Source organism: Coregonus lavaretus (assembly GCF_964263955.1).
Source record: "Coregonus lavaretus genome assembly, chromosome: 22".
NCBI lineage: Eukaryota > Metazoa > Chordata > Actinopteri > Salmoniformes > Salmonidae > Coregonus > Coregonus lavaretus.
The window spans coordinates 20,090,899-20,107,785 of record NC_140009.1 but is presented as its reverse complement, the minus strand read 5'-3'; the positions used below and the strand labels follow the sequence as shown (position 1 = coordinate 20,107,785).

Below are 16,887 nucleotides of genomic sequence, written 5' to 3'. Positions count from 1 at the left end.
GTTACCATATTGAGTCAGTAATACTTCTGTAGTGATCTCAGCTAAAAGTTATATTCCTCAGTTAAGGTTATCTTTCATACTCTGCTTCCTTCCAACACTGCTTCATTATCCCTGGTGTTTTTTAATACTCTTTTTATTCTCTTTGCCCCCTTGCTTCACTTCCCATTAAGATAACACACTCACTTCCTTGTGCGTCGTCACTATACTATTAGTATCCCCTGTTATCAACTAAGATAATACCAATCCGCCATTACTAGAAGTCAGCAGATCTGGGTAACTGGCCTTTCTAAGTAGGCTACAAGCAATAAACCAAACACTTGCTGTAGTTGACAAGCATATATTGAATTTGTATCCATAGTATTAATATTCAATCTATTGATTGACATTACGCCACCATTCTCAATCGTTTAATCTAGCAAACCCTTAGGCAACGCAAAAAAATGACTACCTCGAAATCATCTCGCTATATCTGTTAAATAAGTGAGTCTTTCAATTTGAACCAAGCACGCTGCTAAATCTTCCATTCTACATCACCCAACCAAATACTTTGTAGTATCTGTCTAAGCAAAACATACCAGCAGTTGAATTGCACTCAGAAACCCAGATTTTACTCTATGCCATTGACCCAATGCTATTGAAATGACAAAGAAATCCCGCAAATAGCCCAATTACACTGGCTTATCTTCTGACCATCTGATACAAAATGAAATTCCTTCACTTCATCACCTTAGATCCGCAATGATAATTAGTTTAATAGAAAGCCTAAATTGGCTTTGTACTATCTTATAAGTTAAGTCTATAAATTCCACTTATGGGCAGTTCATTTCTTAAACCTTATCTCTATGATCCATCAACAGCACAAACTCAGAAAACCTTTATTCATTATTTCCCACCCCTGACGTACGTCTACGTTTGGGTGAGCAAGTGAATATATAAATATTATTCTAATTATGACATTATCACCTCTCTAGTATGGAAAATGTATGCACTCAATAGCTGTAAGTCGCTCTGGATAAGAGTGTCTGCTAAATGACAAAAGATTTAAACATGTAAAAAATCTAGTAATCGATTACACACATACATTTCATCCTATTTTCATATCTTCACATACTCCATATAGAACGTTAGAAACTCCTAGGTACTCACATCAAACAATCCTTTCGTGTTTTTTTTTTACGATTCTCAATCTACACAAATCAACTTCTTTAAACATACTCCCAGCGGAACCCAAAAAACCAGACTGTAGTTTCAAGGACACTGACCTTCCTGTCATTGGATCCTCGCCGGTTTTCTAACCTTCAGGAAACCCTGTCAAAGTCAAGCCTCTCATTAAAACATAGACTTTTCCACTACACTCTAAAATAACCTCACGCTCTCCATACCACTCCTTGATATTATATGATGGGCATTGATGTACGGAACCACAATATAATGTTATATCAAAGCTTATTATCCACATTTACATAAAATTATCATACACATTCATATAATTTATTATGCACCCTTCAGATTAAAATTACTTTCAGCTCTTTGTTCATAAAATAGCATATTTTGTTCCCTTCAATTACTTAACTTCGTTAGCTGACTTTCTTTAACCTATCCCTTTTAAAAATATCTTCTTTAGGATATTCATTATCTGTCCATGCTGATAAATCACTGATATATTGTTCCCCATAGAAAAATCCTAATTTACTTAACATCCATTCGCACAATGTCTGATTTTCACTACTTTTAAAAGAGACTTGTTTTAAATTCTGATTTGTCTGTAATAATTTCGTCATTTCCTTTCTCTCTCTTCGAGGTAAATGAAGCTCTGATTTAATCTTAATGGTGACTGTCTTTCCCAATACCGGTCTACTAAGTTGGCTATCCATTACTTTTATTAATTCATGCAATATTAGTAATCACATACTTGAATCAAATCCCCAACTTGATCTTTATTAAAATGTTCTTTGCCTATTTTGTCATTGGTGCCATGATTCAACATGCTTAATTGTATCTGCTCTGATTCTTTATGCAGTATGAGTTATTGTTCTCTCTCTCTTTCCTGACCGTTTTGAGTAATTTCACAAAGGACTCATTTTCTCATATGGCTTTAATAACACGGTTGAGGCCTTGAACCTCTTCACATCTAACACTTTATGATGATTATTTTACACCATAGGACTCAAACCTATTTTATCACATTGAGGACTCGAACCTCTGACATGCTTTTCACACCATAGGACTCAAACCTATTTTATCACACTTTATAATCTCGTCATATTGAGGACTCAAACCTCTGAACAAGTTTATAATGTTTTTTCACATTATAGGACTCAAACCTATCTTTATACTGTTGTGCCCATTGGAAGACCCTACGCCCAATCTTGTTAAACCCACTCTCCTTCTCCTCTGTTGTTTTCTACTCATTACTCTGAACAAACCCTGTTTAGAATCATAGCACCATGTCATTGTCTAATTTGATATTTCTCCTTACATCTATTTACGTACTTGAATACCACTTATCTGTTCCCCTCAAAAAAATATTGAATTTTAAACGTTCGTTACAGCTCAGCTTTACCACAGATAAGCAGAATTTAACCTAATAAAAAAGTCTGCTTACCTGTTAGTTCGGCTGTAAACTGCATCCTGTTCGTTTAGACGCCAATCTGTTATGACGAGTTTCTCTGGTATCTCGTACTTCAGGATGTAAGAGAATAGTTAAACAGATGGAGAGTGGATTCATAGTTATTTAATAGTTACAGTACTGGATTCATATGACAAGCGGTACGGGCGTAGCCTATTGTCATCCGAAGGACTTACATAGAAAACCTATCAGTTTATATAATGCTTTCCGAGCTACTTCCATCCAACAGTTGCCAACCATTATTGAGTGTCACTCATCTCCTACAATAGGATCCCCCTACATGGTATCGTGTGGCACCCTAGCCAGGCTATTCCATCACATACTCCTTCTAAGATTAGCACAAGTGGCCCCCAAGCTATCTTGGCACGCATACCTTCTGGCACCCACCAGTGACATAAATAAGGACTGAAATCCTGCAGCGCCCGCAAGGTCCCCCTGCTCAAGAAAGCACATATACAGGCCCGTCTGAAGTTTGCCAATGAACATCTGAATGATTCAGAGGAGAACTGGGTGAAAGTGTTGTGGTCAGATGAGACCAAAATCGAGCTCTTTGGCATCAACTCAACTCGCCGTGTTTGAGGAGGAGGAATGCTGCCTATGACCCCAAGAACACCATCCCCACCGTCAAACATGGAGGTGGAAACATTATGCTTTGGGGGTGTTTTTCTGCTAAGGGGACAGGACAACTTCACCGCATCAAAGGGACGATGGACGGGGCCATGTACCGTCAAATCTTGGCTGAGAACCTCCTTCCCTCAGCCAGGGCATTGAAAATGGGTCGTGGATGTGTATTCCAGCATGACAATGACCATAAACACATGGCCAAGGCAACAAAGGAGTGGCTCAAGAAGAAGCACATTAAGGTCCTGGAGTGGCCGGTTGGAGTTGCCAAACGTCAGCCTTGAAACCTTAATGACTTGGAGCAGATCTGCAAAGAGGAGTGGGACAAAATCCCTCCTGAGATGTGTGCAGACCTGGTGGCCAACTACAAGAAACGTCTGACCTCTGTGATTGCCAACAAGGGTTTTGCCACCAAGGACTAAGTCATGTTTTGCAGAGGGGTCAAATACTTATTCCCTCATGAAAATGCAAATCAATGTATACAATTTTTGACATGCGTTTTTCTGGATTCTTTTGTTGTTATTCTGTCTCTCACTGTTCAAATAAACCTACCATTAAAATTATAGACTGATCATGTTTTTGTCAGTGGGCAAACGTACAAAATCAGCAGGGGATCAAATACTTTTTTCCCTCACTGTATATGGAAAAATACACGTAAAATGTTTTCAACCAATCGATTGGTCAAAAGAACAGATGACTTTCGGTCTACCAATATATTTTTTGGGTCGGGGACAGCCCTAATAGTAATACATGTTCAAGCAATCACTTAGCTAGTGATTCAGTGTGATTTTGGTTGATTACAGTGATTAGATGATGAATACCTCTGGGAAAAGTGGTTTTTTAGTGTGTTCAGGAGTGTGTTCAGGTTCGCTCTTTTCCAATGTGGAAAAGCATAATTTGGATAAGAGCAGGTTGTACTTGAGTAGATTCAGGACTCCCCAAAGGAGAAGAAGCTTTGACTCAAGATTCTGTATCTGTTTACTTTGCAAAGCTTTTAAAGTGAGGGAAGATTGGGAAATGTATGTATATTTTTTTAATGCATTAAATATTGCACATTTAAATGTACTGTTTCATGCACTCTCCTAACTACTGCATTGCCTTGTTTGTTTTGCCTCTAGGTTAGAAGAGAAACAAAATAACAATCATTGACGAAGTTAACTGCAACAGTAATGCCATCCAACAAGTATTCTTCAGCCATCATGGTGGAGAGTGACAAGATGACGGCAACAGTAAGTAGTGTGGGTCTCCATTTTTATTTTACAGAGTGGCTGCAGATCCGACTTTTCTGGACCTTTCTTCCCAACTGCTAAAGGTCCCGAAGCATGTGCTACTCGTAGAGAACAGGCAACTCTGGTGAATGGTGCTTGTTTAATAGTTAGATCAAAGCTGAATCAATGTCTGCAAGATCACATAATGATAGCATTGTACATAACAGAACCGAATATAATAGCATATTATAATTTTACTGTAAGACAAAGAAACACCTAATTTCTAATGAGATTTTAGGATGATTGTTCTCTCATGCGTGGTCCTCTGTAGCTCAATTGGTAGAGCATGGCGCTTGTAATGCCAGGGTAGTGGGATCGATCTCCGGGACCACCCATACGTAAAAATGTATGCTCACATGACTGTAAGTCGCTTTGGATAAAAGCGTCTGCTAAATGGCATATTATCATGCGGCCACAACTCAACAGCATGCCACTAGATCACATTTTTGCTTTGATTGAAACAAAACACAGGTAGCCTATGCTAGAAGTTTATTAACACCATCTGCTCTAAAATTTGCTCACTGTACATCATTTGAAACAACACTGTGTTACCTACAGATCCGCAGCCTCTGTGGGGGGGGGCATGTCAGGACAGGCCGCACTGCTCAGAACATGTCAGGACAGGTCGCACTCCTACTATTGCCAACAAAGTGACCAAATATCCATTGTTCATACGCACTTTTGTTTTCCACTGGGGTTTCTGCCCTAAAACCACCGCTTTGTGCACCAATATAAATACATTTCTCACAGCCATAGCCTACATCTCCTCCTTCATATCACTTTGTAACTCAGCTGAGCTGCCTGGCTTTAGTGACTGCCCCCCCACCCCCGTATTACTAATGTGTTGTTATCCATCTACACATTCCTATACTCTATTGGTGAACTGAAGTGTGTGGCACTTCTCAGCAAACAACCATTGTGTTTTCATCCTCAAAAGTGTTTTTGTCAGGCAACTCCACATTTTCATCAACAGATGGTTTTAAACATCATATCAGATGAGATATTCCTACTGCTCCAAGAGTTGAGATTCTTATAGCTCTCACTGCCAGATAGTACGCCTTCTGGTTCGACCACTAATACTCTCACACAAAACTGGATCATGATACACTGTGACTGATAGTTTCGGTTGGATTGGTTTTGCCCTCAGATCCTCCTTTTTCCATTCAGTAGAACAATCTTTCTGCCCCGTTAGTTACATTAGAAAAAAGTTACTTCCAGGCAGCCCCAGTAGCATCCTTTGCCAGTTGGATTTTGGCCTTCACTCCTAGATTATACCATTAGTACCATCGCTGTGTTGAAAAATGTTGTTATAGGGACTATCTAAATACATGTGGTCCTCTGTAGCTCAGCTGGTAGAGCATGGCGCTTGTAACGCCAAGGTAGTGGGTTCGATCCCCGGGACCACCCATACACAAAAATGTATGCACGCATGACTGTAAGTCGCTTTGGATAAAGTGTCTGCTAAATGGCATATTATTATTATTTATCTGCATATCATTGTAATAAATGTAATAACTTATCTTCTGTGGTGTCTGTGTGTTAGAGCAGGTTGGTAGTGTAGTGTTGGCTGTTGCTCTAGCCCAGAGTGTGATAGTTCTGAACCACTATTCAGTGTGATTTATGGCTCAGAGCCCACACTAGTCTTTAGGGCATCAGGGAACAGCTAGAGAGAGACCTGCCAGTTTAACACTAGAATTACCTACTCTTTATTCTCTCTCTCTCTCTCTCTCTCTCTCTCTCTCTCTCTCTCTCTCTCTCTCTCTCTCTCTCTCTCTCTCTCTCTCTCTCTCTCTCTCTCTCTCTCTCTCTCTCTCTCTCTCTCTCTCTCTCTCTCTCTCCCCATTTCTCATCCTGTTGCTTCAGGTCCTGCTCTATTGCTACAGTACAGTAAGCCACACAGCTACTGGAACTCCCTTACCCTCTACCTCAATCACCTCACCCCCTACCTCAGGGACCAGGCTGTCAGAAACTTCTGGAGGCCTGTGGGAGGCCTGCTTGGCTCTGTCTAAATACCTTGTAAGGGGCGCTATATTCATGATGGATGGATCACCATTTGGGGGGCATAGTTGTGTTTCAACTTTGTCTGCTGGTGCGGTATGTGTGTGTGTGTTTCCACTTTCCATAGCATTAGACACTGTAGGACTCCTAGGCGCTTCCTTTCTTAGGCCTGTTGGTTCTTGCCCAAGGGGCTCAGAAGTGTGACGGACGAGAGCCGGCCCGGTGGTCGCCATCTTGTTTCAGAACGTGTACAGTAATGTTGTCACGATACCAGAATTTTGACTTCGATACTGATACCAGGTTTAGTATCATGATACTCGATACCATCACGATACCAAAACGATACCACAACAAAAAAAAGAAGGCGGATTAGCCAGAGTCACAGAATGGCACTTCATCCAGACAGATAAACTCAGCTACTGCTCTGTTCAATTGTTGGGCATCTTCAATATCATTACATACAGCCATGTATGCATTATTTAATAAATGATACAATCATACAATATATTTGACTTTGTTTTTTTACCAATATAACTACAAAACAACATAATGGTAATAATTTATTTGAATGTTAAATCTCTATTGATAAACTGGGTAAATTAAGATGTAGCCTAGGTCTATTCACAATACAGGTGAATTCATATTATTCAATAGGAGTGTGTGCATGCATTCAGTTATTGAGCTTGTTTTAGCTGATTTCATGGGGCTACAGATGACAAACAATACCTCCCATTTAGGACTTATTTTATTGGCAACTGCTAGGAGAACATATACTTTTATTGTACTGATCAATAACATTTGCATAGAAGAAGCGATCTCTTCTTTTATAAAAGTGTATGCTGTCTCTTTAAGAAAGTAATGACATCATTCACAAAGTAGAACATGGCTGTGGAATCTGACTTTGTGGCTATGGAATCTAGTGGAAACCAGACAGGAGGCGAGGGAGACGAGAAGTGAATTACTTTTTGGTGGCGAAGGAGACAAAGTCAATTAATAAAGTTTTTGGTGACAATCAGCTTTGAAATCAGCATATTTTGTGTTATGGCTTGCATATTATCACAAACATAGTACTAGAGTAGTGAATTCAGCTGTAAGCTAGCAAGGAAAGTTAGCCTACAAATAAAGCTGAAAGCAACCGGCATCGTCTTGCATTGTAAAAGTGTTCTGAACAGTTTAAACATTTCTACATACCATGTTGCATTATTTAAGTGTGTTAATTTCTGTGCAGCATGAGTGGGGAGCTAACAATGCAGCCAGACAGCTCTAGCAATGAATGAGTAAGTGGAGCAGGCACTTTGCTCTTAGCGCTTTAAAGCGGCTACGCTGATAGACAGACTTTATCCTGTCAATGACGAGAAACACATTTGACAGAAGTACCGAATGTAACAAAATTCTAGTATCAAATGTATTTATTTTTTGGTATCGAAAAAGTACCGGTATACCTTGGAACACTAGTGTACAGTGACACTCCATGAAATGCCTTATGGGTTTCTACATGCTTTTACAATGGGATTTTTTTTTTATCATTCCTGGGTCTGCCTTACAAACTGGTTCTCAACTATGTGAATCTGTGATCCCAGATAAGAAGAAGATTGTTCTATGGAAAGCAGTTAAAGCACAGACGTGGTATTCATAGGTGTATAGTTTACGTAGTTCCCCTTTATGGTTTTCTGTAACGCTGTTATCTTGGTGTCTTTGTGCCAAGCCAGGGGAGCAAGTATAGACTTTGAAAATAAGAGTAACTGACATCCGCTAAGCACATTTACATGGCAAGCCAGTGCCTCATGTTGTAAATGTGTCTGGAAGGTGTGTGTGTGTTATGCCTTGCCATGTGTCTGTTATACTGTAGGTCAGGAATGGGTCCATTGAAAGGGCCTATCTCTCGCTCCGACTCGGTCCATTCCTTCCTAACCTCTCCTTTCTTTCCCCTCTCTGTGTCCAACCCAGAAATCAGATCAAGGGCTGAGGTGTCAGGGAGACAGAGATACTGAAAGGGCTTCTAGCCACCTGGTCTGAGCCCCAGCCTTTAGTTTCCACTCATACTTTGTTCTCCTTTTACAAAAGCAGAGGCTGTGGCTGAGCCTTGTCTGGGCCCCTTCAGCTTGGGCTAGTGGGGGGGGGGGGTGTACTTTGTCAGGGAAGATGTTTTTGAGTGGGTAGAGACAGACGGATGGACAGACAGACAGACAGATCAACCAAAGGTCTTGCTCTTTTAATCTGTCAACACACTTTTAATCAATCCACACGTGCATTGTCTTATGTCAGACACCGTTTCCATAGCCGTCTGCACTGAGATGTTGCCTTAGCTGCACACTCTCCTAGCCAGATGTGGGGCTGAGAGGGGAGGAGGGTTGAAGGGGTACAGACAGGAGGGTAGGGAGGGGCGAGGGGGGTAGCAGACGAAGCGTTGACAGGCGCAGATGGGTGTCCTGGTCTGGGACAAGGCAGCTCTCGGGGTCTAATCTCACTAATGAGAGAAACTGGCGCTGACCTGCTGACCTAGCTGTCTCTCTCTCTCTCTCTCCCTCTCTCTCTCTCTCTCTCTCTCTCTCTCTCTCTCTCTCTCTCTCTCTCTCTCTCTCTCTCTCTCTCTCTGTCTCTCTCTCTCTCTCTCTCTCTCTCTCTCTCTCTCTCTCTCTCTCTCTCTCTCTCTCTCTCTCTCTCTCTCTCTCTCTCTCTCTCTCTCTCTCTCTCTCTTTCATTCTCACTCTGTCTCTGTCTCTCTTTCTCTCTCTCTCTTTCCCCCTCTCTCTAATTATCTCACTCTACCTCTGCCCCTGTGGGCTTAATAATCCCTCTATCCACGGTACATTGAGTGCTTTGGGGTCTATAGCTGTACTGTACTGTGCCGTGCTCTACTATGTTATACTGTGCTGTGCTGTGTGGCCCAGGTTGGTTTAGGTGAGGTGTGATTTGGGCTGACACACTGTTGGAGGTGCGTGAGAAAGAATCTCACTGCCTGAGTGCTGCCTGAGAGAGGGAGGGATGGTGGGAGGGAGGGAGGGGGAGAGCGAGAGAGAGAGAGAGAGTGAGAGAGAGAGAGACAGAAGGGCACAGCAGCCAGTGAGAAAAACAGCTTATTTCTTTGTATAGCGTTTGTATTGTAGTGCTGGTTTCCCAGAGTGAGAGAGTGCACAGTGTGTGGTATGGCATTGAACTGTGCTCAGCTCTACTGTGATGCTGTGCTCTGTGCTAGCCTGGCCTGGGTTGGCTTGTGTCTTCCCCGGTGCCTGCTGGTTGGCTGTGTTAGCTTTGGCAAGTGACTGTGCCACTGGAGGACAGCTGTGGCGGGAAGGGAACCGTGACTCAGACTGGCATTCCAGAGAAAGATTCCTGATATCCCACAACCGCCTGCATTGTTCCCAAGGCCAAGGGCTTATGCTTCCTGAGGAGGAAGCCTGCCTATGGGGTGAAGGCCCTTAACTCTCTCACCCCCAACTCCCTGTCTGTCTCCCCCTCAGGGAGTTCCACCTTTCTCGCCCCTTCCTCCCCCCTCTCTCAGCCTAAAGATGTTGGATAGATGCTTTAACTCTCTGTATCTCTCTACTTTGTTATAGTTTTTTGTGGTCTTCTTGTTTTATTTAGGTGTTTTTGTGTGTTCCTGTAGCTACTGTGCATCTATTTCACGACTGTAACTAACATTCCTCTCCTTTAAGTTGAATAAAGTCAGCAGATCCCATCACTCTCACTGTTAACCCCCCCCCTCCCAACACACACACGCATGCATACTGTAAAACTTAAATTAAATGGCAAGTCTCATTTTAATAGCCGGGCAACGGTACACATTTCAGCAAATAAATGGCTGTTTCAAATAAATGGCGGGTCTAAATTTGTCACAATCGTCATAATGAGTGGACCAAGGCGCAGCGTGATATGCGTACATCTCTTTAATAGTGTACTTAGCAACACGATACAAATAACAAAACAACAAAACGAAACGTGAAGTCCTCGGTCATACACAAACCTACACGGAACAAGATCCCACGAATCACAAGTGCACAAAAAGCTGCCTAAGTATGGTTCCCAATCAGAGACAACAAGCAACAGCTGATTGTCGTTGCCTCTGATTGAGAACCACCCCGGCCAACATAGAAACACATAACCTAGAACAGAACATAGGAAACGAAACATAGACACTACACAAAGAAACTAACACCCTGGCTCAACATACAAGAGTCCCCAGAGCCAGGGCGTGACAAAATTACCGTAATTGTTTACAAAGTTACCATGAATTACCATGAATTGTTTACGAGGTTTAATGTTTGATTTGTTACATTCAATAATTCAGTAATGACTGGAAAGAATTATGGCAATCATCCTATTTTTTTGGCCAGTAATAAACTGTTAGCCATTGGCTCCTAACAGCTGAGAACTGCTAGCTAACTGACATGCACAAAAACAGTCAACAACTTCGGGAGTACAGAGCCCTAGAAATCGGCCGATCGCCTTCTAGTGGCAAAAGTAAGAACTGCCAAAAATCTAATGAAATCAAATTGTATTTGTCACATGTGCCTTACCGTGAAATGCTTACTTACAAGCCCTTAACCAACAATGCAGTTCAATAAATAGAGTTAAGAAAATATTTACTAAATAAACTAAAGTAAAAAATAAAATAAAAAGTAACACAATACAATAACAATACCGAGGCTATATACAGGGGGTACCGGTACCCAGTCAATGTGCGGGGGTACAGGTTAGTCAAGGTAATTTGTACATGTAGGTAGGGGTAAAGTGACTATGCATAGATAATAAACAGCGAGTAGCAGCAGTGTAAAAACAAAGGGGGGTGGGGATGTCAATGTAAATAGTTTGGGTGGCCATTTGATTAATTGTTCAGCAGCCTTATGGCTTGGGGGTAGAAGCTGTTAAGGAGCCTTTTGGACCTAGACTCTGGTACCGCTTGCCGTGTAGTAGCAGAGAGAACAGTCTATGACTTGGGTGACTGGAGTCTTTCACAATTTTTTGGGCCTTCCTCTGACAGTCAAAGAGGAGTCAAAGAGGAGAATCATTATTCAGTCAAGGAATTTTTATATATATATTTTTTAATATAGGCATACTAAGACAAAAGAAACATGACACTGTGTAAATGATAACACATTAGTGCAGGAAATGAAGAAATTGATTAAAATGCAGGAAGTGAATGCTGGAATTAAAACATTAACTATGCAAATGAGCAAAAGCTCAAATAGAAGCCTGTCTGTAATAAGCGCCTATTGTGTTCAGTGATTTAAGCAAATAAACGCCCAGGCTATTAATTGAAGTTTTACGGTACCTTAGTTTACAACACTTTCCATTTCCCCTAAACACTTATTAGCTGCTGTTCTCTGAAGGAGTGTTGTTTTAACCTGAGAAATTAACTTAAGATAAGAGTCTGTTTTTACTCATAGATTCTACAGTAATCCAGGGCTTGAGTTTGATTTCCTGAACATGAGTATCTCCTCAGGAGCTGAATTCTCTTCAGTTTAGCCCCTTGAGCTCAGAAAAGTCAAGGAGGTTTAGGGTATAAAACAACAGAGATCCTTGATGAAAACCTGCTCCAGAGCGCTCAGGACCTCAGACTGGGGTGAAGGTTCACCTTCCAACAGGACAACGACCCTAAGCACACAGCCAAGACAACGCAGGAGTGGCTTTGGGACAAGTCTCTGAATGTCCTTGAGTGGCCCAGCCAGAGCCCGGACTTGAACCCAATCGAACATCTCTGGAGAGACCTTTAAAATAGCTGTGCTGCAACGCTCCCCATCCAACCTGACAGAGCTTGAGAGGATCTGCAGAGAAGAATGGGAGAAACTCCCCAAATACAGGTGTGCCAAGCTTGTGGCGTCATACCCAAGAAGACTCTAGGCTTTAATTGCTGCCAAAGGTGCTTCAACAAAGTACTGAGTAAAGGGTCTGAAGACTTATGTAAATGTGAAATTTCTGTCTTTTATTTTCAATAAATTAGCAAAAATATTCTAAAAACCTGTTTTTGCTTTGTCATTATCGGGTATTGTGTGTAGATTGATGAGGACTTTTATTTATTTATTTGTAATCCATTTTAGAATAAGGCTTTAACCTAACATAGGCAACATAGACATCATACAGAATATACAATATCGGAACAATTAACATAAAACATAACACTTTGGAGTATAGGCTCATTACAGTGGGAACATACAGTGAGGGAAAAAAGTATTTGATCCCCTGCTGATTTTGTACGTTTGCCCACTGACAAAGACATGATCAGTCTATAATTTTAATGGTAGGTTTATTTGAACAGTGAGAGACAGAATAACAACAACAAAATCCAGAAAAATGTATGTCAAAAATGTTATAAATTGATTTGCATTTTAATGAGGGAAATAAGTATTTGACCCCTCTGCAAAACATGACTTAGTACTTGGTGGCAAAACCCTTGTTGGCAATCACAGAAGTCAGACATTTCCTGTAGTTGGCCACCAGGTTTGCACACATCTCAGGAGGGATTTTGTTCCACTCCTCTTTGCAGATCTTCTCCAAGTCATTAAGGTTTCGAGGCTGACGTTTGGCAACTCGAACCTTCAGCTCCCTCCACAGATTTTCTATGGGATAAAGGTCTGGAGACTGGCTAGACCACTCCAGGACCTTAATGTGCTTCTTCTTGAGCCACTCCTTTGTTGCCTTGGCCGTGTGTTTTGGGTCATTGTCATGCTGGAATACCCATCCACGACCCATTTTCAATGCCATGGCTGAGGGAAGGAGGTTCTCACCCAAGATTTGATGGTACATGGCCCTGTCCATCATCCCTTTGATGCGGTGAAGTTGTCCTGTCCCCTTAGCAGAAAAACACCCCCAAAGCATAATGTTTCCACCTCCATGTTTGACGGTGGGGATGGTGTTCTTGGGGTCATAGGCAGCATTCCTCCTCCTCCAAACATGGCGAGTTGAGTTGATGCCAAAGAGCTTGATTTTGGTCTCATCTGACCACAACACTTTCACCCAGTTCTCCTCTGAATCATTCAGATGTTCATTGGCAAACTTCAGATGGCCCTGTATATGTGCTTTCTTGAGCAGGGGGACCTTGCGGGCGCTGCAGGATTTCAGTCCTTCACGGCGTAGTGTGTTACCAATTGTTTTCTTGGTGACTATGGTCCCAGCTGCCTTGAGATCATTGACAAGATCCTCCCGTGTAGTTCTGGGCTGATTCCTCACCGTTCTCATGATCATTGCAGCTCCACGAGGTGAGATCTTGCATGGAGCCCCAGGCCGAGGGAGATTGACAGTTCTTTTGTGTTTCTTCCATTTGCGAATAATCGCACCAACTGTTGTCACCTTCTCACCAAGCTGTTTGGTGAGGGTCTTGTAGCCCATTCCAGCCTTGTGTAGGTCTACAATCCTGTCCCTGACATCCTTGTCATGGGCCTCTCACTCCACCGGGTTACCACCTTAATTTTCTTCCACTCTGCTCACCACTCTCTCTACTCAGCCTAACTAGCTCCACCTGTCCCTGCTCTGCTCTGCTCTAATTACTCTGCCAGCTGCGCTGCATTACCCACTACCTCTCCCAGTATTTAAGGCCCTGTCTTTCAGCTCTCCGGTGTCAGATCGTCTGCAAAGCTCACACCCGGAACCTGTTTGCTCGCGCTTCTGGCTCACCCTGGTTTTGTGACCCCGGACCTGCCTGTTTTTTGGATACTCTTCTGCCTCAGGAGATCCAGACCTGCTTCTGCCATTACGACTCCTGACTACTCTTCAATCCCGGTAACTCTGACCAGCCTTCTGCCTTGCTACTACGTATTTTGGATTTCCCTTGAACTGTACTGCTGCCTTGTTTCATTCCGCCCTGTTGTGTCTGTGTCTCCCCCCCCCAGGACTTCTGGACCACCCACCACCGGCTTCATAGGACGCATCGCTGCCATTGGGGGGGGCACAGACCCAGCACATTGGACGGGATCCCTGTTACCCCTGGAGCCTTCATTCACTCCCTACTTCCCTTTTCCCTTAAGTTTAATAAACTTTCTGGTGTGACGCAATTGTGGTCCTCTGGTCGTCTGTCTGAACCGTGACAGTACGATCTGACCATTATGGACTCAGCGCACACTTTCCCCGACATGGAAACCGATGAGCATGAGCAGCAGTTCCAGCAGCAGCAACAACAACTCGCCATGATCATTCAACTCCTCACCAACCTTACCCCAGCCAGTCTGCCCACCAGCCCTGCCCCCGAGTTACCTGCCCCGGTCATTGCAGCCGCTGCTCCGGAACCCAAGATTGGAAACCCCGAGCGGTTCAACGGCGATTCAACCCAGGTCCGGCCATTCCTGACTAGCTGCCGACTTCAGTTCTCCTTGCAGCCAAGGACCTTCGCCACGGAGGGGGCTAAAGTTGGGTATGCCATCACTCACCTGACGGGCCGAGCTCGACTCTGGGGAACAGCAGAGTTCGAACGTCAAACCCCCGCATGTGCAACCTTCGACCTGTTTGCTGAGGAGATGCTGAAGGTGTTTGACCTGGATTCACCCACCGCAGAGGCGTCTCGTGAACTGTTCAGTATTCGACAAGGCAGACGTACAGTCGCAGACCATTCCATCGACTTCCGAACCCTGGCTAGACGAAGTTCTTGGAACACACCATCGTTGGTGGACGCGTTCTTCCATAGTTTGGCTGACTATATCAAGGACGAGTTGGTCTCCCATGAACTGCCTTCCACTCTTGATGAAGCCATCGCACTGACTGTCAGGATCGACAGAAGGATACAGACCCGTCGTCGTGAGAGGGGGCGCCAAGGTCCACCTACTACCGGCATTCGGAGAGATCCGACTGGGCTCCTGTCATCTACTGCCACTCACTCAGGTCAGCTTGATCAGTCTGAGCCTATGGAGATTGGGCGAGCCTCTCTCACTCCTGCAGAGCGCCAGCGCCGCTTCACCTCTAACCTCTGCCTCTATTGTGGAGGTGATGGACATCGTGTGGTAACCTGCCCTTTAAAGGGCCGAAGCTCACCGGGCATAGGGGGAGTCCGGTTGAGTTCAATGACCATCCAGTCCTCCGACCGCAAACCCCTGCTGCAAGTTCACCTCCGCCTCTCTGACTCAACTCACACCCTGGCTGCTCTGGTGGATTCTGGCGCCGAAGCCAACATAATGGACATCAAGCTGGCACGCCAACTGGGACTGGAGAACCTCCGTTTGACACCTCCTATTCCTGCCCGGGCACTGGACGGACACTTACTCGGATCGGTCACTCATGTCACGGCCCCGGTCTCGATGGGTCTGTCCGGAAACCATCAAGAAACTATCCAGTTTCACCTGCTCCCCTCTCCAGGCCAACCCCTCATCCTGGGTTACCCATGGCTCCGCCGGCACAACCCTCAGCTCGACTGGGTGACCGGGGTGATCAGGGAGTGGGGAGAGGACTGCCACCGAACCTGCCTGCTTGCTGCCGCACTACCCCCTCGGCCAGTACCTACTAACTCCGCTCCTGACCTCTCCAATGTCCCAGAATGCTACCATGGTCTCAGAGAGGTGTTTAACAAAGCAAGAGCCACATCTCTGCCCCCTCACCGACCGTACGACTGTGCCATCGACCTCCTCCCTGGAACAGCTCCTCCAAAGGGTCGTCTTTATTCGTTGTCTGCTCCTGAAAGAAAGTCCATGGAGGACTACATCAATGGCTCTCTGTCCGCAGGATTAATCCGTTCATCTTCATCTCCTGCTGGTGCTGGCTTCTTCTTTGTGGGGAAGAAGGACGGATCTCTTCGCCCCTGCATCGACTACAGGGGACTCAACGACATCACAGTGAAAAACCGTTACCCTCTGCCTCTGCTCACCTCTGCTTTTGAGTTGCTCCAGGGAGCCACTGTTTTTACCAAGTTGGATCTCAGAAACGCTTACCACCTAGTGCGGATCCGGGAGGGAGATGAATGGAAAACCGCATTCAATACACCAACAGGCCACTACGAGTATCTGGTTATGCCTTTTGGCCTCACCAATGCTCCTGCTGTGTTCCAGGCTCTAGTGAATGATGTACTGCGGGACATGTTAAACAAGTTTGTCTTCGTTTACCTGGATGACATCTTAATCTACTCCAGAAACCTGTCTGAACACACCCGCCATGTCCAGCAAGTCCTTCATCGTCTTCTGGAGAATTCCCTCTACGCCAAGGCAGAGAAATGTGAGTTTCACGTCAAGACAGTGGCCTTCCTGGGGTACATAGTGGCAGAGGGAAGTATCCAAATGGATCCTGCCAAAGTATCAGCAGTCACTTCATGGCAAGTTCCGGAGAACAGAAAGAAGCTGCAACAGTTTCTGGGGTTTGCTAACTTCTATAGGAAGTTTATCCGGAACTACAGTACCGTTGCTGCCCCTCTCACTGCTCTAACCAGCACCAAGCAACCCTTCACCTGGACCCCAGCAG

At 44.1% G+C, this 16,887-nt stretch overlaps 1 protein-coding gene across 1 annotated transcript in view; it reads left to right on the top strand.

Moving 5' to 3' along the window:
* Nucleotides 1–16,887, top strand: part of LOC311149829 (DNA (cytosine-5)-methyltransferase 3B-like) — a 92,801-nt gene that overhangs the window by 7,677 nt on the left and 68,237 nt on the right. The window contains exon 2 of the mRNA XM_084187060.1: nt 4,369–4,479. Coding sequence (XP_084043186.1) covers nt 4,420–4,479 — 60 coding nt within the window. The 5' untranslated portion in view covers nt 4,369–4,419. The remainder of the gene's footprint in view (nt 1–4,368; nt 4,480–16,887) is intronic.